We start from the raw sequence: 20,603 nt of genomic DNA, 5'->3' as shown, positions 1-20,603 counted from the left end.
CCACCAAAGAGGCTTAGCGTCATCGACAGCAAAGAAGTAATTTATTGGGCCCTTATTGTGGAAGCATATTGGAGCACGTAACAAGAAAACTGTTATAACAATTATAACATCTAATTGGCTGGTCATTAAAAAATTAATCTTGCTAGGTTATAAATATCCCAATTTTAGGGAACATGTTCCTCATAGAAATCCCAGCCGATGCTGGATCACAGGTACATCTGGGTCCGTGAATCAACAGGAAGAGGGCGGGAATAAATGCGTGGTTTGGGAGCTCGGGAGCAAGGCGGTCAGACAGACAAGCGGGACAGCAGGCTAGCCGAAAGTTGTCCTTGACGAATTTCTTACAGTAATGGAAATATTGAATTTTAGGTCTGAGAATTAGAATAAAAGACCAACTTAATCAGTACAAAGCAACGCTTTTTGTCAAAGTAGTGTTTCGGCTTACTTTTATGAGAGACACAAGGGTAACGGTCAATCAATGAGCTCTCTGGACGACCGACGTGACGTTAGAGAAGGATATAGAAATGGAGGAGCAACGGTGAGTTGGGACATGAGTATGACCTGTCCACAGTTTTTCTGTTTAAGAGATTTGCCTTTTTGGTTTGTAAATTAAATAAATAAATAAATTAAATTAAAGGTAACTTGACTAGGAGAACATTAATGATGCTGTACCTGTCCTCAATTTTTTGATTGGTTGGCTCTAATTTGGACTCTCTTTGGAGTATTTTATTAATACACATATACCTGAGACTTAATAACATTTCCGTTATGCAGCGTTTATGATGATGAAGATGAAAATAGTGCATGCAGTGTAAGACATAAACGAAGCCACACTTATAAAAGAATAGCTGCGCATTTTTTGTTGTTGTTGACATTAATAACACAAAAGTATGGTAGCACTGTGAAACGTGACTCGAGATGGTCAAATAGACGTGTTTTGTGCCATTTTTGAACGCGTTAAGTATATTTCAGAGTGCGATGCCCCGGGCCGGTCAGTGGCTCGTTGTTTGTACACTGTGCTTTACATGTAGGTAGTTGCCAGGTTGCAAGTATGTAATGTATATAAACATCATTCGCTAAATTGGCAAATTATTGATCATTATTATTATTATTATTTGTCTTCCTATATGTTATGTTTGTAATTATATTTTATAGGTTAACTAGCTTAATAAGACAAACATTGCTCTAACAGCGATTTCATGTAGGCTACCTGCTATGAGTCAATGTGCCCAGGGAATTAGTCGTGTAGTAATGGGCATTAAATTAATGCCATTATTTACGTGGTTTAAAAGTAGCCTTGCAGAATGATGGGATGTAGGCTACCTGCTGTTGGATTAAACCTGTCTGTACACACCTCAGACTGTTGACAGCAGTCGGGCAGCCTGTAGGCCCACGCCTTGAGTTAATGGCAAGATAAAGTGGAGGCCAAGGTCAAGGTGATGTGATTGAATGATTAAATAGAATATTAATATATTTAATATCCCTAGATTCCTTTAGTTCTCTAAAATTGAACCATATTCATAGATAAAATAAGTATTTTCCCTTATTTTGTTTATTATCTTTCACTTTACTCTGTATGTGGAAATGACTAACCATTATTCATACCTTTGGCATTTACTTAACTTGAGATGTTAAGTAATATTTCAGCATAGTTCAAATGTATGCTTTCTCATGTTTCTCATGTCTCGTGTTTTGTCTCAGGTGAAGGGATTAATTCAGAAAGTCCATCCTCCTCAGCGGTCCCTTAATGATTCACTGGAGGGAGAAATTCAGGCCTTCCTCATTGATGAAGACCAACTTCACACTTACGATGACCTCACCAAAGTCAACCCAGTGACCCCAGCGACAGGTATCCATGTCTAATGTCCCTATCTTTTAAATCACTTGATAATGTAAATACAATGATGTAATAGGGCATGCTTGTGCCTGCTGGTTGACGTATTTAAATGACTTAACTAAACTTGAGTTTAGGCAGTGTTTTCCACTGTATGGCACCCTAATCTTGATCTGCAGTGCTGGCAGTGTATTATTTGTCCACATCAAGATAAAATCTGCATGGTTGATAAAATGTTAATGTGTGAATGACTGCTGATGTAGTGTTGTGATGCAGTGTTATACCTTTAGCTTTTTCATTACACCTTGTCAAGAGATGTATTCTAAAGCACTTCTTCAGTTGAGAATCAGAGAGGAGAAACACAGTTTTACTTGTATACAAGGGCAGCACAGAGCAGGGCTCTGTGACACGCGCTCTGAGACTGCCCTGGTCTTTATTTATACATCAGTGGGTGTTTGTTCCTTACATTGGAATGTGGATGTTTAGGTGTGTGTGTGTGTGTGGTCTTTATAAACGACTTCCCTAGACCTGCTGGTCTGGAAGTCCAACAGTTCATCTAAACAAAATGCACTTAGCCTAAAACAGACATAGATACGTTTATCCTATCATAAAACAATAAGACAAGGTATGACCTCTCCCATGCTCCCAGGATGTGGGTTTGAATACCAGAACACCCTGGAATGCACACAAAGCCTACTAAAGATCACACATCCTATCACTACACAATCGATTATACATCTCTAAGCATATATGGAAACTTATATCATTAAAAGATTATACTGACTACTAAGTACAATTTTCCATTGACACACCTTTACTTACGTTTTCATTCTTTTTATTTAAGCAAGTTTTGATATATAAGTGTAGTCATACTGATCTATTTTATAGATCATATGTCAAAAAAACCTTGAGGAAACTACATTACAGTACAGATTATTATTTTTAAAACATTGTGTAGGTGCATCTGTAAACATCTGTAACAATGCAAATTTTCCCACTTAATGTCTGATGATATTTGTTCTTTCCCCGGCAGTGCTGAAATGCCTGCAGGGCAGGTACAGCATGAAGGTGTTTTACACCCATGCTGGCTGCACCTTGGTGGCTCTTAACCCCTTCCAGTCCATTCCAGACCTCTACTCTCTGGATGTGATGAAGGAGTATCATTATGCTCGTCAGCCCCAGGTATTTCAAGCAGTCTCCCATTTGTTTTTTTTTATTTGGCTAGCATATGTAGATATATATTTCTGTAGATTTGTGCTATAATGGGAGAAGATGAATAGTGGTGCCATCAGTGATGGTTTCAAACCATCCAATGATGCAGACCTACTCAGTGAAACTCAAAAGTACTGCTTTTATTAACACCTGGAAGGTCTTTAAGCTATTGGGCGCTCTGCATGCAGTAAGTATGACCATACATTTAATAAATCTGGACATTTTCGCCTGCAGGAGTTCAAGCCGCATATTTTTATTGTGGCAGAAGAAGCCTACAGGAATGTTCGGGGCCAGCTGGAGCCGGTGAACCAGTCCTTGGTGGTCAGTGGTGAGAGCGGTGCTGGAAAGGTAAACCAGTCACATACAGCATTAAGCTTAAAGTGCAAGCTAACCCTGCTACACTGAATAATGAACCAGAATGTCAACTTAGTTGTTACTTTTTGCAACGGTTTGTCCAAAACAGAAGCACTTTGCATGATTTGAATTGCAAATCCTTAATAGACGATAGTTAACTGAAAATAGTACAATGACAAGCTGTCATATGTTAAAAATGGCAAATGTTTTGTGCAAATGATGTACTCATTTGAATTTGATATATGCAGCATGTTGGGACAAGGGCAATGACAGTCTGGAAATGTGGTGTGATGCCAAAAAATATTGAATGTTAACTTAGATCAGCTGGTAACAGATTATTAACATAATTTGTGTTTTAAATTATTAAAAGCACCCCAAAGAGGCTAAGTCTTTCTGAAGAAAATTTTGAGTTCAGAATGATGTTTCTCATCATAAAACTGAATGAAGTGAAATCACTACGCAAGGGGCAATTATAAAAACCAGTGTCAAAGCCATCCTATTCAGGCCCTCAGGTGGAGACTGCATTAAAAACAGGCACAGTTGTGTGGTGGAAATCACTGCATACACTTCTAAAATCCTTTAACAGTGAGCACAGTTCATTGTTGCTTCCACAAATGCCAATTAAGATTGTACAGTGCAAAAAAACCTGTAATGTTATGCAAATAATATTGAGCAGTGACACCACCTTGGTTTGGCCTGAGCTTGTTTAAGAAGGACTGAGGTGAAATGGAAAACTGTCAGGTCAAATCTTACTGGAAAGAGACATTGTTTTTATTTATATTTTACTTAGCTTAGCAACTTTTTTGAAAACTAGGTTAAACAGTACCATTAAAAATCAACTGCTCAAGTGGGAGTATGAGCCAGTTTACTGTATATGGACTAACCTGATTAGACACTTAGAGCCAGATTTAGTGGCAAAACCCTCTTTTGATGTTTTAAAAGCTGCTGTCGGGATTTACTAAAGAGGTGCAGTGTTAGTTTTGAGACTGAAAGGTGTAGACACAAGAACCTTTGCAGCTGGCGTTATTCCAGATGAGTGCAAGAGTTTCCTTTTCAGAGCACAAAATTCTGGGAGGAGAATATTTCAATGAATCACACATATGTGGTTTTTGGAATGACCGGGCAGAGATAATTGGAAGGAGTTTGTAAATAAGACAAAAATAAAAAAAATAGATGGATACTTTATAGATCCCACAAGGGAAATGATTGTGTTACAGTGGGAGGATAAAGAAGAAAAACGGTACAGTCTACAATAAATAAACAACATAGTAAAGGTAAAAGAGCCACAGGTGCATAGTGAGGGCCTTATACTGTGAGAGGGCAAATAATTACATACAAAACAACAAAAACAAAATAAAAATGTGTTTAAGTTGAAGAAGAATAAAAAGTGAGACTGAAATTGTTCAATAGAGTAGTGCAAATGGGATTCATAAATATGTACACTTTAAATCTAAGAAACTGCTGCAACAATGTGTGATGCAGAAATATGTGTGTGCAGTCTCATGCCTGAGCGATGTGTTCACCTGTCATGGAAGGAAAAGAAAGAAGAGTTATGGCACAGTTTCACAGGAAACTCAAATGACATGCTGAAGCATTCTTTATGGCAGGGAGGTTGAATTGGTCTGAGGGAAAAGGAGCTCTGCTGCCTCAGTAGTGTGTGATTAATTGTCCGTGATGCAGATTAGTTTGTTCTCTTATCCCTCACTGACTCAAACACCTTCAGATTCTGGCCAACAATGCTTCTAGCCTTGTGAATCAGTTTGTTCATCCTGCTGGCCTCTCTGGGACTGATCCTATCCTGCTAGCAGACAATGGCACTTGCTACCACAGACTGGTAGAAGTCTGTCATATAACTGTGTAACACATATTTCTGCTATAGAGTAATCCAGATATTTTAATGTGGCAGAGCGGAGTTTTACTGAATTGAGCTTACTTTAGAGCAGGGGTGGGGGAACTCCAGGTCTCAAGGGCCGGTGTCCTGCAGGTTTTAGATGTGTCCTTGATCCAACATAGCTGATTTAAATGGCTAAATTACCTCCTCAACATGTCTTGAAGTTCTCCAGAGGCCTGGCAACTAATCATTTGATTCAGGTGTGTTGACCCAGGGTAATAGCTAAAACCTGAAGGACACCAGCCCTTGAGGCCTGGAGTTCCCCACCCACAGCCTCACACAGCCTGGAGAATAGAAAAAAAATGGTGTCAAAGTAAGTAGTAAGTAGTCATCATTAACAGAGTGACAGCTTAGCATATTGTTAGGTCACCCACAGAACTTTCTACTCCCATCAGCACATTTTTTGCTACTGCAACATGACACAGTTTTTACCCTGTTTATTAGATCTGGCTCTTAGTAATCTGACATCTGTTTTGATTAATGCCCCAAAAATATTGTTCCTTGTTTACTGCAGTTCATCATACATGTTATAGTCTAGACAACCCAAATTCACCATCCCACAGGAAGTCGTATGCCGGTATCTGCAGTAGTTTGGCTGGCATAAACATCTCATGCATTCTTTCCAATCACAGATTTTTATTACTATTTGTTTTAAAATTATTTTTACCATGCCCAAAGTTGTTTTTTTGTCTCATTTTAATATATGCTTAAAAAAACTCTGCTTGTCTGTTAATGATTTGTTTCTTTGTAGACGTGGACATCTCGGTGCTTGATGAAATACTATGTCACAGTGGCGTCCGTCTCCTCGGTGGTGAAGAGTCAGGACACAGTGGAGAGGATCGAGAGGAGAGTGCTGGACTCCAACCCTGTAATGGAAGCTTTTGGTAAGACAAAGAGAGGTGTTTCTGTTAATGTGAAAACTGAATCCCGTAAACAGTTGCTCATCATCATCAGCGTATGTTTCGTTTAGGGAATGCCTGCACACTCCGGAACAACAACAGCAGTCGCTTCGGAAAGTACATTCAGCTACAGTTGGACAGGTACTTACAAATGTTACCTGAAGTGGCATCATCTCTGTGTTCTCTCTTACTTTCCCACATTTGCTGTCAACGTGTCGTTTTTATTTGAAGGTGTCAGCTCTTAGTTGGGGCTACTGTACAGACATATTTACTGGAGAAGACCAGGGTGGCCTGCCAACCAGCTAATGAAAGAAACTTCCACATCTTTTACCAGGCGAGTGAACAGACCTGCACTACAGCTCAGAGATTTTTACTCCAGATATGTAGTAATTCTTTTCAGTATTAACATACAAGAACAGCTGAACAGCGAGCGATTTAATGTTTCAGATGATGAGAGGGGCCACAGATGAGCAGCGGAAAGAGTGGAAGATGTCACATGACCAAAGTTTTGTTTGGCTGCCAAATTCTGAGAAAACAATTGAGGGTTGGTGTCCCTTTTTATGTAAAAGGCACATGTCTACACTCATTTTTACATTTTATTTCATTTCTAGACCCAGGTCATTTTTGTTTTTTTAGTAACAGCTTTTTATATATATATTTTGTTTTTAATAGAGGATTGTTTCCATGAGACAGTGAAAGCAATGGTTCATCTGGGCATCAATGCAGAAAGGCAAGGAGAAATATTTAGGGTAAGAAAGGATATCCTCTACTCTGCATTCTTTGCATTCACTCTGTTGACTGGATTGTGGGTAGATGTACTGGATGTTTTAAAATGTTATTTAAAGTGCAGTCTGTAATGTAGCTCTCGATGAAGGCCACAGACCAAAATGCATTATTCAAGTAACAAGTGCTGTTAGATCTTCTACCTCGGAGTAAAAGTTGTTGACAAGTATTATGTGATGCATTTTTAATAAACACTTCCTTACTGCTACTTACGTTATAGTGGGCTCTAAGTGCTTCTCAGAGGGTGGTCTGGGGTTTGCATCCCTTAGCTATGGTCATATAATCTTGCTGTACTATAATTAAGAAGTGCTTGTCTACAGATGGAGATTCTAAAGCAAAATCTGAGTTTCTAATACTTCCTCTCAGGTTAACGTTTGGACCATTAGAAAGTTTTTAAGCCAGTCCACTGAGTCAGTCTGGCTAAATCTGCTGTAGGACTTTTTTTGGGGCGGGGGGGGTCTCGTGGGTGATTTATGTGCAGTGTTCTTTTTCTTCCCTCTCTCTGTTGTTGTAACACATTACAGATATTAGCAGGAATTCTCCAGTTGGGAAATGTCAGCTTCTCCTCTTCAGCAGATGAATCACAACCTTGTCACCTTGATGCAAAATCTAAAGGTACTGGATATTGTTTTGCTTTGACATTTGTTATGAAACATTTCCAGATAATGAATGATTAGGTAGTTACATTTCCATGTTTTTTGTTGGATTGAGTAATAAGTTCCATGACATCACCACATCTGTCTCCTGCCTTTAGACTTCTTGCAGAGGGCTGCTGAGCTGCTGTGTGTTCCTACTGAGGAGCTTCAAACATGTTTAAGAGTAAGGACTCTGAAGGCGGGGAAGCAAAGCGTGCTCAAGCCGTGCTCGCAGGCAGACTGCAGTGTGAGGAGAGACTGTCTAGCCAAAGTCATTTACGCCCAGTAAGAATTTCCATTTGACCATCAACAACTTCTATAAGTTGTAATAAACTGTTGCTAGAATGGATGATGATGTGAGAACGTGTTTGTGGAAGACTCTGCTGTCGTCAAAGACTTAAATGTGAAACCGTCATGCTGTTTTCTGTTTACAGTAAACATATTGTCTGTTTACAATCATTATAGCATCTCCATGCTTGAAAACAAGTGTGTGACTTTTCCCACCAGGTTATTTGAGTGGCTGGTTACATTCATCAACAACAGCGTATGTGCTGATAAATCAACGTGGTGCAACTTCATAGGTAAAAGCATTACTTTCTCAGATAGTGCTGAACATGAATTTCCAGCTCTATAGCCAAGCTCACAGAACTCCTCTGTAATCTTCAGGAATCCTAGATGTGTACGGCTTTGAATGTTTTCAGACCAATAACCTGGAGCAGCTGTGCATCAACTACGCCAATGAGAAACTCCAGCAGCACTTTGTGGCTCATTATCTCAGAGCTCAGCAGGTAGTTTTGTTTTCCTGAAGATAATCTGTTCAGATTTCTCAGTGGGCTGCAATTTTGAGTGCTTAAGCAGATTTCAGATTTGATCCGTCAACAAACTAAAGCGATTTCAACATCTCCTTTATTAGGCTATGGGATAATAAGATGTTTAAATGTATCTGGAGAAAAGTTTCAGAACTGTTATATTAGACATGAACAGCAGCTAGATCATCAGATTGTTTTTCCTGCAGCATTCATTTTAGTATTTCATTTTGCTATTTAATTTGTATGTTCTACATAGATTTTTATCACCATCATCTGATAATGCCTTTGACTACAGTAGGTGGCGCTCATAGGGAGCATTTGGTCAAACCAGCTAATGCAAAGAAAGCCTGACTATATTGAACTTCTTTTTTTTCTTTTTTTTTTAATCACTACTTTTTCCAGGAGGAGTATGTGTCAGAGGGTTTGCAGTGGTCCTTTGTGAAATACCAAGACAATCAAAGTTGCCTCGATCTTTTAGAGGGAAGCCCCATCAGTGTGTTCTCTCTTCTTAATGAGGTATGCTGGCCATCAAGAAACAAACAGAAGGAAATATCGTACAGACTCAAAAAAAAGCTGAAAAAAACAAAATTCCAACATTTTACCAAGCTGGGTTTAATTTTACACCATTTATTCTCTTGTCTACTTTTAGTACTAGGACATTTAAGAAAAAATGTGCCAGATAAGCAAAGTGAATACAACTTACTACCATCAAAATACCACCTTTGTGGACATTTCATGACCAGAGGTCTTTTATACTTTGTAGCTTACCTGAATAAATCAAGGTGATATGTATGATAGACGTGTCACTTGCACATAACTGTCTGATTTTTGGCGATGTTACTGGGGCACTTTCTTGTTAATATCTTTGATGTCTGTAAATGTGAGGGCTTTGTTGTTGTTTTATTTGTCTGACAGACACCACAAAACACAAATGGAATTTCCAAAATAAATAAATAAATTAATTAATTAAATACATTTTTTTTTTAAAGGAGACTGTAAAAAGCCACCAAAATCAGACCTTCTATCATTAGCTAGATTTTGCATTCTAAATAACCTTTCGGTTGGTCTTCACTGAAAGGCAGTATGGGGGTAAAATCAAAAGAAGTGTGACTCATTTTGATAATCACCTAAACTCCTGAAAACGATTTTTCTGAATCCTAAAAACACAAGAAATCAGTCTGCATAGTTGTGTAAGGAAGTGTTAACGTGCAAATTTATGTTACCATGTTTTGTTTTGTGTTTTTACATATTGTAGGAGAGTCATCTAAATCGAGCCTCGGATGCAAAAACGTTCCGAGTTCGTCTGGAAAAGGAGCTATGTGACAATGCTAACATCAGCTGGGACAAGTTCAGCAAGGTGCCGCACTTCACTGTGGCCCACTACGCCGGCAAAGTTGGCTATCAGATAGAAGGCATGGCGGAGAAAAACAAGGTGAGAAAAGCTTTTAACTGTGTCAGACATAAGCTGACCATGTATTCCTTCACTCCACTTCTGCTTAGATACTGATTTTCATTTATTTATGTATTTATTTATAGGACCCAGTGCCACCAGAGCTAATTAGCCTGCTTCAAAAGTCCAACAACCAGCTTCTTCACCAGATCTTCAAAGACAATGAAACTGAGAGTCAGATTAAAAAGGGGCCTGGTAAAACCACTGTGGTCTCCAAGTTCAAGGTAGGATCCAGCTCTACCCTTCATAATCAGGGCAATCAGGGCACAGCCTCTTTTATGGTTTGGAGGCTTTAGTGCTGGCACTGGTAATTGCTAATATCTCATTGTAGAACTCACTGGAGACCCTGATGAAAATCCTCCACTCCACAACTCCTCACTACACTCGCTGCATCAAGCCAAACCCTGAGTGCAAGCCACTGACTTTCAAAAAGGAGGAGGTAGACAGTCTACTTGCATGTTTAATAATCTGTGTTTTAACACCACAAATACAACACTGACATGTTTGAACAAAAGGCAAAGGTTTCACTTGATCCTTGCTGATTGTTTTCAGGTTATCATTCAGCTAGAGGCCTGCGGGATTGTGGAGACCATCCATATTAGTGCTGCTGGATTTCCAATAAGGTGAAACATTTTTTTGTCTATATCAGTCTAATGTACCATTTCATTTCTGCTGGATGTTAGTTGACTTCTTGTCTTTTGGTGCACAGGATTCCTTTCCAAAGCTTCCTGCAACGTTACACACTGATCGCTAAACACATAAACTCAGGGGGTCACAGTGTTGGTGAGTACAGCTTGTGGCTGAATCCATTTCTGGTCAGTTTGGCATGTTTCATGTTTGGGGAAAATAGTGATTTTTTTCTCCTCTCTTTAGGTCTGCTGGTTTATTATGCTTTTCCTTCAGTAGCCCTCTTAGTAAACGTGATCCTCAGTACTCTACTCTCCTTGGGAACGTTTTTAACTTGGTGCATTAAAAACAAAATAACAAACAAAATTTGCAGCCTCTTATGAACTTTCCAGGTAAATGCATGCATGACTGTTGGAGCTTGCCTTGCATGTTTCTCTATTTTTTTTCTCAGTTATTATGCTTCAACTGACACTTCACTGACGCTTCACCGCTGTGTTCAGCTGTCTTTTTTTAGTTAGTAAAGTATAAGGATGATGGTCAAAAATGGTTTTGGAAATCTCCCAACTTTTTGTCCAGTGTGAGCATGGAGTTGACATTAGATGGATTTTAGTGATCTCAAATATTAATTGTACTTGTTTTAGTGCCATTTTTTTCACAGCCCACATCATAAATAATGTGATAAAATGTAAAGTGTGTAATTGTGTAAATGTGCACAGTGCTTTCTTTTTATTTCTGCGTGCTGTGTGAGACTGCAAGGATTTATTAAGGTCAAAAGAACCACCTGTGGATGACATAACACCTGATCTAGACATTAATGTTCCTCAGATCTTAGTGGGTCACTTTAATAGCTGGATTTTGACAGACTGATCCGAAGGTGGATCAGAGTGTTTAAAGAAATGCATTCGAACCCAGGAGCTTCCTGCTGTGAGGCAGCAGTACTAACCGCTGAGCAATGTGCTTACAGTAAGCAAGCAGGCTCGCCTTAGTGATTCATCTGTTGGACAAATGCCTAAACAGACTTACAGAGCTGCTGTCACGTCTGTAACCTCTTAGCACGTGCATGCACAACCTGAATGCTGCAACATGCTGTGTATTATTATAAAAGTTCATATGTCCTCTGTGTTCCTCTCCGTGTGCATGTTAACAGATAAAAAATTGGTGTTGAATTCACAGCACAGCAGCTATGGAAGCTGTGCTGTTGATTCAGATGTGTTTCCTGCTCCCTTGCTGTTCTTCACCCGCTACACTTTTTAACCTCACATGCTGTTACTGTGTGATAAACCTCAGTCTCACAGTCTGAGTGCTGCACAACTGTGAACATTACTATATCTGTAGTGCATCACTTAATCTAACTCGTGCTTGCCTTCAGTGTTAGATTTGGAAGCTGACACTTGTCCTCAGCGACATGTGGAGAAGATCCTCGGTGTGGCGTTGAAACACCGCCGTCTGAGTGAAGAGCGCAGTACATTGGTGCATTGTGGGAGGACTAAAGTTTTTCTCACACAAGTGATGGTCAGTCATTTAAAATCTGTGTGTTTCATTACAAGCAAACAAGCTTATTTATTTTTAGAATTCCTTCAGCTTCTTATTGTGTGGATGCCTCAAAGGCATCCACACTATTGAGTTCCTCTTCCTGTTTCTCTTTATTCTTTATCTTTATTATTCTTCATCTTCTAGTTGCTTCCGTACGTTTTTTGGCACTTAGCACAAAAACTGAGGGAGTAGTTATTTACACCGTTCAAATCTTAAAAAAATTCTGCCCCTTTCTGCTCTTTCCTGCTATGACTTTTGGTGGTCCTCACTTCTATACTTTTTAAGATATTGAATTTTTTATGCAATATTTTTTGCCCATTTATTCCACATTATCCATGGGGTCACTGATTTTGCTTGCCGGGATGAGCTGCTCAGTGAGCTGAGCAGCTGTTCTCAGACTGGGAGGCCCGGGTTCAAATCCCGCTTATGGCAACAATTTTTTCAGTTATCAATTCAACTTATTTAACTCTTTTCAACACCCCAACACCTTTTTCTTCACCCCTTTTCAGCAGAATTGTGAGTTTTTTCACCCCTTTTCAGCACAAATCCCATCTTTTTCAGGTGTTTTCAGCAGAAACCTCTTTTCAGCAGAATTTTCTGCTTCTATACATTTTTTCAGCAGAAATTCTGGTGATTCACCTCTTTTCACTGCAGTGTTCTTCTTCTTTACCTCTTTTCAGCAGAAATTCTGCTGATTCACCTCTTTTCTGCAGAATTTTTAGCCTTTTCACCTCTTATCAGCACAATTTTCAACAACTTCTGCTAATTTCAGAAGAATTGTCAGTCTCTCCACCTCTTTCTTTGTGAGAATGAGTTTGGCTCAGTGAGATGAGTAGCCCCCTTGAGATCTGGAGGCCAGGTTCAAATCCTGCTCGTGGCAACATTTCTTTTCACCTCTTTTCAGTACAAATTTCAGCTTCTTTACCCATTTTCAGTAGAATTTTTTGCTTTTCACCACTTTTAAGCAAAAAGTTCTGCTTCTGCACCTTTTTATAGCAGAATTTTCAGTTTCTTCACCACCATACAACTTTTTTTTATCTTTTTTAGCTTTTTTCAGCAGACAGCTTCAGGGTTGAGGCATCCACACAGCATTTTCGCAGGAAATGCAAATTTTTCTAGTTTTTTTGTTGTATTTTGTTTGTTTGCTCATGCAGTCTGTAGTTAGTGGTATAAATGTTCCAGTTTTCTTTCTTTTCTTTTTGAGCACACTGACCTGTCTGACTTGTCTCACAGCTAGATTTACTGGAAGATCAGAGGAAGAAGATCCTGTCTCACTGCGCCTTTACCATTCAGTGCTGTTGGCTGCGGTACCAGCGGCGCAGACGACACACCCATCGCCAGTCTGCTACTTTGATCCAAGCAGGTGAACTCATAATGAGCCTGTGAAGTAATGCAAATTGTGGCCCTGTTCCCACAGGTTCTCTGCAGGCTTTGACCTGACTGCCGGGCCAACGGTGACCAGCTGGCGGTGTCTGCACATTCTGTTTTCAGGCTGTTTATCCCTTTAACGACAGAGCCTATCACAAATAACTACTTCAGCTGTTCAGTACAGATGTTCTATTATCGCTGGTGCTTTATTTATTTATTTTTTGTTCTTGTTCTGCAAGAGAAACAAACCTTTAGAATACGTAACTCGTTTTAAACTGCCTGCAGCGGTGCGGTCCTGGCTGGTCAGGAATCGGGTCCGAAGATGGAACAGAGCAGCTGGAGTCATCCAGAGCACCTGGAGGAAGTGGAGGGTGAGATTTTATTTGAACGCTTAACCTCATGTGTTAAGTTTTACTGCTTTTTCATTGTGTGAATCTGTAAATAACTTTGCTCTTATTATTATTTTTTTACATCTTCTTGCAGTCACTCTTGAAATCCTTGGCTGAAGCAGAACTTGACGATGCAAAGGACCTGGTGGAGGAGGATGCACCCGCACTGAATCCTGTCGTCAGGGAACGGGGCTCAGTGCAGCTCTCCATCATCCCGGAGCCCGTCGCGGTGCGAGGGTGGCCCATGGGCCTGGCTCTAGCCTCTGCACCGTCCATGACTGTGTCTTTGACAGCCACAGGCTTCCAGAAGATGATATCTGTCATCGCCTCCCTCAACTTGCCATCCAGGAGGGGAGAGTACCAGGTGAAGACCAACCAGTACACGGAGGAACTCGCCTCCATAAGGGCTCAGCCCAAGGTGAGGACACAAACACCTTCCAGAAACTTTCTGTCATTTTGTTCATCAGATGATCTTCTCTTTCTTGTTTTCTCCACAGGGATCCATAAAGCTGCACTGTCAGCGATCTCCACTTCTCTACGCTGACAGGCAGCCGGACCTGAAGAGCGACGTGACGGGGTTCAATGAGATCCTGCTAGAGAAAACTCTGTAACCGCTCCCTCAGTGGAAAACACTACTTGCAGTGAAGCAACTGCTTCTCCATAATCTGACATGAAACATGGAAACAGGAAACATGGTATTATTTCATGCTGCCACTGTGTATGTAGGTTAAAACACTAATTGCCATGTTTGTTTGTTTTTTGTTTTCTTTTTTTTTAAACGAAGGTCGAAACTGATCTTACCCCGTCTTACAGGGATGAACAGAATTATAAAACCTGCATCCTTGCATAATGATTATTTATCAGAAGTGTTTATGTAAGCTCGTGCAGTGCTAAAAATCACCTCCATTTGCCTTGCGGCCCCAGAGATGACAAAATATATATAAATATATCACCTAAAATTCCAAATCTGAGTCAGGAGAGTGGATACAATCATCAGCTGCATTTAAGATAACGTACCCCTTTCTTCTTCTTTCAGCACATGGTGTAGATGGGATTATGACGATGCAGGATAAACACTAACTCTTTTTAAAAGAAATCTTTGTAAAACTGAAAATTTAAGGCATAATCTTGGCGGGGGGGTTTTAAAGAAAAAAAAAATACCAGGGCTGCAGGCTTTTGTCTCCTGATAGATGATCAGAGTATTAGGCCTCGAGACAAGTGCCTTTCTTAGAATCCACGATCAAACCACATATGAGCTGTACATGTATTTATTGGGCTGATTATTTATCTGTGACTTAATTTTTCCAGTCTTGTGTTTCTGATTCACGTTTAGTTTTGTGGTTTCTGCTGGGAGGAAAATGGTAATCGAGCAAATATTGCACATGTTAAGCGAATATTGCACTTTGAAAGCATGCACATTCTTATGTAATCAACAAGATTACACGACAGGGTGTCTACAGGCATGAGCAGGTAAAATGTATTTTATTAATTTTCATTCTCATACCATTTTAATAGCCCAGAATCTTTATCTTGACTGATGAGCAGGCTCTGATATCTTCAGGGTGTCCAGCAGTGTAATCAACAGATTGATCCTGCATATTTACACTTTGCTGGCCTGAGGCTTCAGGGATTTTTATATTTTTGAGGCAGTTGTTTTAAACACCATTAAAATTAGTTAATCATTAGCCTTTTTATTATTGCCCCTGAGCAGCTAAAGGCTGATGGTGTACCGTCATCACCCCACCAGGCAGGCAGCGCGGACATTTAAGTTTGTGAATGCAATAACTGGAGAATGAGGTGATACCATAGGTGTGTCTACTAAAAATGTTGGACAAGTTTGTATGTCAGTGACCTCGACCTCAAGGTCGGAGCAAGTTGTCTGAAAACCTTTTCAACGCAATAAACTTGAGAACAACATGACATAGGATTTTGAAATTGATACTGTAGGTGTGTCTACTATAGAACTGAGAGGAACCACTGGTGGTCGACAGTATTTTTATGAAAACAGGCAAACAAGGGTATTATTGTACAAATAGTAAAGTCATATGATATGATCTAACTATGTTGAGGCAGCAAAAACAGTGGAATAGTGTGCCAGAAATTCTCAGTAACTTGAGTAAAAGCACATCAGACACATCCACACTAATACGTTAAGGGTTTATATTGATGAGTATTGAAGAGCTTTCAAGGAGCCGTAGACACCCTGCATAACAGAAACTTCACTGATGTGAACAAGGATGAACCCAGGTTTATTTACATCGCTGCTCTTTGTCTTATGCACGTCAGCAAAATATGACTGAACCACTCTGTGTGAATTTTTTATCTAAAGCAATGCAGTACTTTAACATATACCAAAGTCTTTTTACACTACAGTGTTTGTGTATGACAAACTTGATTTTTCTTATATTATCACAATCAGCTTTGATATTTAAACTTTGAACAAACACATTAGCAACAATCATAGAAATCATTGGAGCCTCTCACTCTACACTTTAACTTCAAGAAATTTCCTTTTTTCGTTTTACCCACACACATTTTCATGACTTGGATATGTAAACGTCTCCAGGTTATTATCAGAAGTTATAATATGGAATTTGTATTTTAACTCCGTTTTATTTCTTCTGTTTCTGTCAGTAGTACCACGGTATCTACGGATACAAACTTGACTTGTATGTATGTTTAAATGTTTTTGTTGAAATAAATGTCAATTTTAAAATGTTTGGATTTCCAGTCATTGCTTTCCCCTTGAACTCTTTACATGTGAAGTCTTGTTAGTGGTGACTCTGGGAATTTTTACAGTTTGAAAAAGTTGGCTTTTATTTGAACATTATATACATACTGTCGTTTCAGAAGTCACAACACAAACTGCAGCAACAACACTACAAAAATATATTTAAAAAAATGCAAGCTGGATTTTACAAGTCAGCATCTTCACTTGATTTTGCGTCATTTTCTACAATTTTCAAGCACTGATCAGAAAATTCCACAAACAGCGGCTCCTGCATGGCTGATTTCATTGCATCCTCTTTACGCTCTGCACCATCTATAGAGCACAATAACTGCCTCAGATGAGGGTTACAGAGCAGGTCCTTTAGCTCTTTTGACTGGCCTGGAGATAAAGAAAACAGCAGTCACTCTCACACACTACTTTGTGTTAACATGCCATTGCTGTTGCATGAAACTTTTAATTTCAAGTACAAAAAGTGAAGAAGGGGTGCTGGAGCAATACCTAACATCTGGAGCCTCTGCAGAGGAACTTTGTCAGTGATGTCATCTTCATGCAGAAGATCGTCGACACTCCAAGGCTCTGCAAAGACATCAAAAAAGGGAAATTCTTTTTAGGTGTTAGGTTTACTCGTAATGCCGACAGGAGTACTGTCACAGACCGTAGCATGATTTCATTTAGTGAAGCTATGCTTAAAAGAAACTATTTGGAAACTTTAGGACAAATATTTATGACAAATGTATAAATTCATCTTCCCCAAATGATTGTATGCCTGTGTCTGTGCTGTGGTCACTGTAATGTAAATATTTTTTAAATTCAGATCATAACCTCTAAATACGGTATTATTTCACAACTCTGACTAAATGAATAAGATTAATTGCACTGAAATCTAAAACGGTGCTCAAGAAAAAGCATATTACCCTTTTGATGAGGGCAAAATCATGTAATACTCCAAACATGTTTCTTTTAAATGCAGCTGTAATATTACTTATTTAGTAAACAGACCATATAACCCCAGTGCTGATGAGAGGAATGTAACTGTACCTGTGCCCACAGCAGCCTTTGTTTCAGGATTTGAAGGGGCAGGCTTGTCAACAGGAAGGCAGGTATCTGTGAACAGGAAAAGAAAAAATTGTTATTGATATGATAAGAAACATTTCTTTGGAGTAAAGCCACAGCTCATGTAAACAAGTGAATGAAAATTTTAGAACAAGCTAATTTACCTTTATGCTTCTTGTAACAGCCAAGTGAACAACTGTAAGAGCCAAAACACTCATAAGGATCAAGCATATCGAAGTCCTCAACACTGTTTAACACATTTCACATGTGATTATTCTAAACACGCATCTGCATTTATTACAAACTTAAAACGCACTCTAGAGTCAAACAATCAACGGGAACATGACAACGAGCGGGTAATGTCGATGCCAATCACAGATTGTGACAAACACCATGCCAGCAGGTGGCAGCAATGTCGCCAGTTTGTCTTTTGTCAACCGGCGGTACAGCACAAAGAAGAAAAACTGCACTAGCACTATTTGACCTGAGTGGGTTACCGTCCCATGTGGTGTACACAGTATTAGTAAAAACAATGTTTTTCTTACTGCTAGGTTAACGTCACACACATTTTGTTAAATGACAATCTGTGAATACAAATATATTTGATTTTTATTAACCGGATTAACAAGAATCGAGTTATTCAGTGAAGTTCAACGTCACAAAAGTAATGTACCTCTCATTCTTTCGGTAGACAAGCTGCTTATTAGCTTTTCTTTCTAATTACAGAAAATCAGATGAAAGAACTGACTACTGTAGTCTTTGTTCCTGAAAGTTTATCTGTGGTATTCGTAGCTCAGCAAAACAAATGCTAACTATAGGTTAGCCCGCTAGCAAACATTCAGTTAAAGTTTACTTACTATCTTATTTTGCAGGCTGGACATCGGTATTTTGGAGTCCGTTCGCTGCACACACTGCATAACTGCATTTTTGAGGGAGAAAGAATAAATTATGAGGGAAAACAGTCTGTTAGCGTGTGGTAAATGAGTGGTAGGTACCAAAAAATGACGCTATTCCGGTTGTTTAGTTGTTCCTTCAAAATAAAAGCATCACATGTTAATTTGACTTTCCGGTAGAAACAAAGTACAAAATAAAATCCAAAGACGCCCGGTAAATATCGCGCGTCTCCAGGTCCATTTTTAATCTGTCTTCGTTTCATATTTAGAGCAACTCAAACAAATTTCCGCTGCGGATACACATTCTGATTTGATTGCGCGCGCACACACGCACGCAAATACTATGGGATCATTATAGTAAAATGTTTATCCGCAATCCCAACAGCAATTGGTGTCTACGAGCTGAACTAAAGCAAAGGCTATTATTGATGGACACTCAACAGCTTCCAATTGCCCAGGTAGATAGTGCTTTATAAGCCAAGCAAAGATGGGACCAGATGTGTGTCTGCTGAGTAAAATCCCCAAATCATAAAAATGCATTTAAAAATTTATGATATACATGTAATGTATACTGTGGGCTACACACACTTGTGATATAATAAAAGGATGGCATGCCGCCACAGGAAACCTACTTATGTAAACTATTTTTGGGTACTGAAGATGTCTCCATAGTAACCAACCACCTGTTTCAACATCCTTATTTGAGAAAGAACTTCAAATTTGGTATGTGAATTGTATACAGATATTTTTTTATTTATATTAATACATTTATTTAGATAAAAAGTTTTACTTCTATTGATAAGAGATTTTATCTGAAAAACAGCAGACTGTTGTGTATTTTCCTTAATCCCTAATATGTTCAATTATGATTTTATTTTATGGATCCATTGTTATTATGTTATAAAGCAAAAAACGCCTGTTAATAAAAAGCATTTAAGAAAAACCTTAAATAGAGAAGCACCAGCCAAATGTCTTTGCTCTGCAAATTATACTCCCCTTCTATGATATGATATGTCCATGTACCATGTCCTTTTGGCGTTCTGATATACAAATAAGCACTGCAGCAGGCCCCCAGCCACTCTTCCTGTGTATAGAACAGGAAGATTTGGTTCAACTGATCAGGAGAAGAAACAGAGCCTTGGAAATCAAACCATGTTTCAAATGAAAACATGACACCGAAGTTACTAAACACTCCTGTTGACTTTAATTACCATCAACTTTTTATTTGATTTAAAATCAGCATATCTCCTGCACCCACAATGGATATACATATTTATACATTTAGCTTTCAAGCACACAATTCACTGACCTACATAGCTTAACACAAACTATTCTTGCACAGCTGTAACTTGAGGGGAGGGGGGTCTTGTTACAGGGAAACCTATGGAATGGAGGGCTGCCTCGTGACTGATGGGCACGTTCCCGGTGTCACAGCACTCCAGTCATTGGATCAAGAAGGCAGAGACACTTGGCCATGGTCAACATCAGAAATCCGAAATCTGTGTGGAGAATTACAAAAAAAAGAAACATAAATACATTGTTTAGTAAAACAAAGAACAAACTTAATGTTTCCCTTTTAAATTTAGGTTTGCTGATATATAATTTTTTAATGTGTAGGGGAAAAAAGAAGGCAGGCTGGCGCAACAGGTATTTTTTATTTATACATGAGCAGTTTGTTCTATGACATATCAAAAAGCCCCGCATATTTTAATTTTTGTTTTGACAGACAAACAGCCCGAAAACTCAAAGCAGCCAAAAATAGCGCTAAAGAGAAATTAACTGATCTAGTTATTGACAAATGATAACATGTTTTTTCCTCCAATGCTAGCCTGAGCTGTGGGGACGCTCAGTCCATTCTGAAGGCCACAATGCACAATATCACTTACTCCGCCTTTTTCAAGGACGGATCGCGATCTCCTGACTGCTGCTACAAAGGCAGGTGTTGTCGCTCCTCTATGGGTGTGAACTGTTTTGCCATGGCGTCGTTGGCTGGGCTGTACAAATTCCAGGCAGGATTGTTTTTCTATCACAACCGTTCAACATAAACAACGTTCAGACGACACCAATCCATAGCTACCTGTAAACATCGCAGAAAAAAGCCATCACGATGACGAGCTCTTGGTTCTCCTGCGTTTCATTTGG

The 20,603-nt window shown here is 39.2% G+C and overlaps 2 protein-coding genes across 4 annotated transcripts; one reads left to right on the top strand and one right to left on the bottom strand.

The window, feature by feature from the left end:
- Positions 1–40: 40 nt before the first annotated feature.
- Positions 41–16,032, top strand: LOC116321695 (unconventional myosin-XIX). 3 transcript variants are annotated; one of them, XM_039618655.1, is made up of 24 exons: positions 42–538; positions 1,702–1,849; positions 2,868–3,016; positions 3,281–3,394; positions 6,043–6,175; positions 6,262–6,331; positions 6,422–6,524; positions 6,638–6,734; positions 6,863–6,939; positions 7,498–7,588; positions 7,728–7,893; positions 8,116–8,189; positions 8,275–8,396; positions 8,820–8,933; positions 9,673–9,849; positions 9,954–10,091; positions 10,199–10,306; positions 10,420–10,490; positions 10,577–10,650; positions 11,864–12,006; positions 13,261–13,390; positions 13,681–13,766; positions 13,879–14,202; positions 14,282–16,032. In XM_039618655.1, the coding sequence occupies exons 1-24, from the start codon at positions 479–481 to the stop codon at positions 14,393–14,395; spliced, it is 2,883 nt and encodes a 960-aa protein (XP_039474589.1). In that variant the 5' UTR covers positions 42–478; the 3' UTR covers positions 14,396–16,032. The 3 variants fall into 3 exon arrangements, with proteins under 3 accessions (XP_039474588.1, XP_039474590.1, XP_039474589.1); XM_039618654.1 differs by having other exon boundaries at positions 41–538; positions 13,879–16,032; XM_039618656.1 differs by lacking the exons at positions 13,261–13,390; positions 13,681–13,766; positions 13,879–14,202; positions 14,282–16,032 and having other exon boundaries at positions 41–538; positions 10,577–10,886; positions 11,864–11,995.
- On the bottom strand, positions 15,763–19,959 carry znhit3 (zinc finger, HIT-type containing 3). Its single transcript, XM_031741602.2, has 5 exons — positions 18,426–19,959; positions 17,733–17,764; positions 17,554–17,619; positions 17,014–17,091; positions 15,763–16,893 (listed from the first exon to the last, which is right to left on the bottom strand). Exons 1-5 carry the CDS (start codon positions 18,491–18,493, stop codon positions 16,700–16,702), a joined length of 438 nt encoding a protein of 145 aa, XP_031597462.1. The 5' UTR covers positions 18,494–19,959; the 3' UTR covers positions 15,763–16,699.
- Between the last annotated feature and the right edge of the window lie 644 nt (positions 19,960–20,603).

The sequence above is a fragment of the Oreochromis aureus genome, linkage group 10 (genome assembly GCF_013358895.1).
Source record: "Oreochromis aureus strain Israel breed Guangdong linkage group 10, ZZ_aureus, whole genome shotgun sequence".
Taxonomy (NCBI): Eukaryota; Metazoa; Chordata; class Actinopteri; order Cichliformes; family Cichlidae; genus Oreochromis; species Oreochromis aureus.
The sequence above is the reverse complement of the archived record's forward strand: the minus strand, read 5'-3'. Positions and strand labels throughout refer to the sequence as shown.

What these genes read in the sequence shown, in the direction of transcription:
- LOC116321695 (XM_039618654.1), top strand. Translation starts at nt 479, where the DNA reads ATGAGCTCTCTGGACGACCGACGTGACGTTAGAGAAGGATATAGAAAT. An exon ending in GGCAAGGAGAAATATTTAGG is followed by an intron (nt 6,940 to 7,497) that starts GTAAGAAAGGAT and finishes AACACATTACAG; the next exon opens with ATATTAGCAGGAATTCTCCA. An exon ending in CCTTGATGCAAAATCTAAAG is followed by an intron (nt 7,589 to 7,727) that starts GTACTGGATATT and finishes TCCTGCCTTTAG; the next exon opens with ACTTCTTGCAGAGGGCTGCT.
- znhit3 (XM_031741602.2), bottom strand. Translation starts at nt 18,493, where the DNA reads ATGCAGTTATGCAGTGTGTGCAGCGAACGGACTCCAAAATACCGATGT. An exon ending in AAAGGCTGCTGTGGGCACAG is followed by an intron (nt 17,092 to 17,553) that starts GTACAGTTACAT and finishes ATGTCTTTGCAG; the next exon opens with AGCCTTGGAGTGTCGACGAT. An exon ending in GCAGAGGCTCCAGATGTTAG is followed by an intron (nt 16,894 to 17,013) that starts GTATTGCTCCAG and finishes CTTTATCTCCAG; the next exon opens with GCCAGTCAAAAGAGCTAAAG.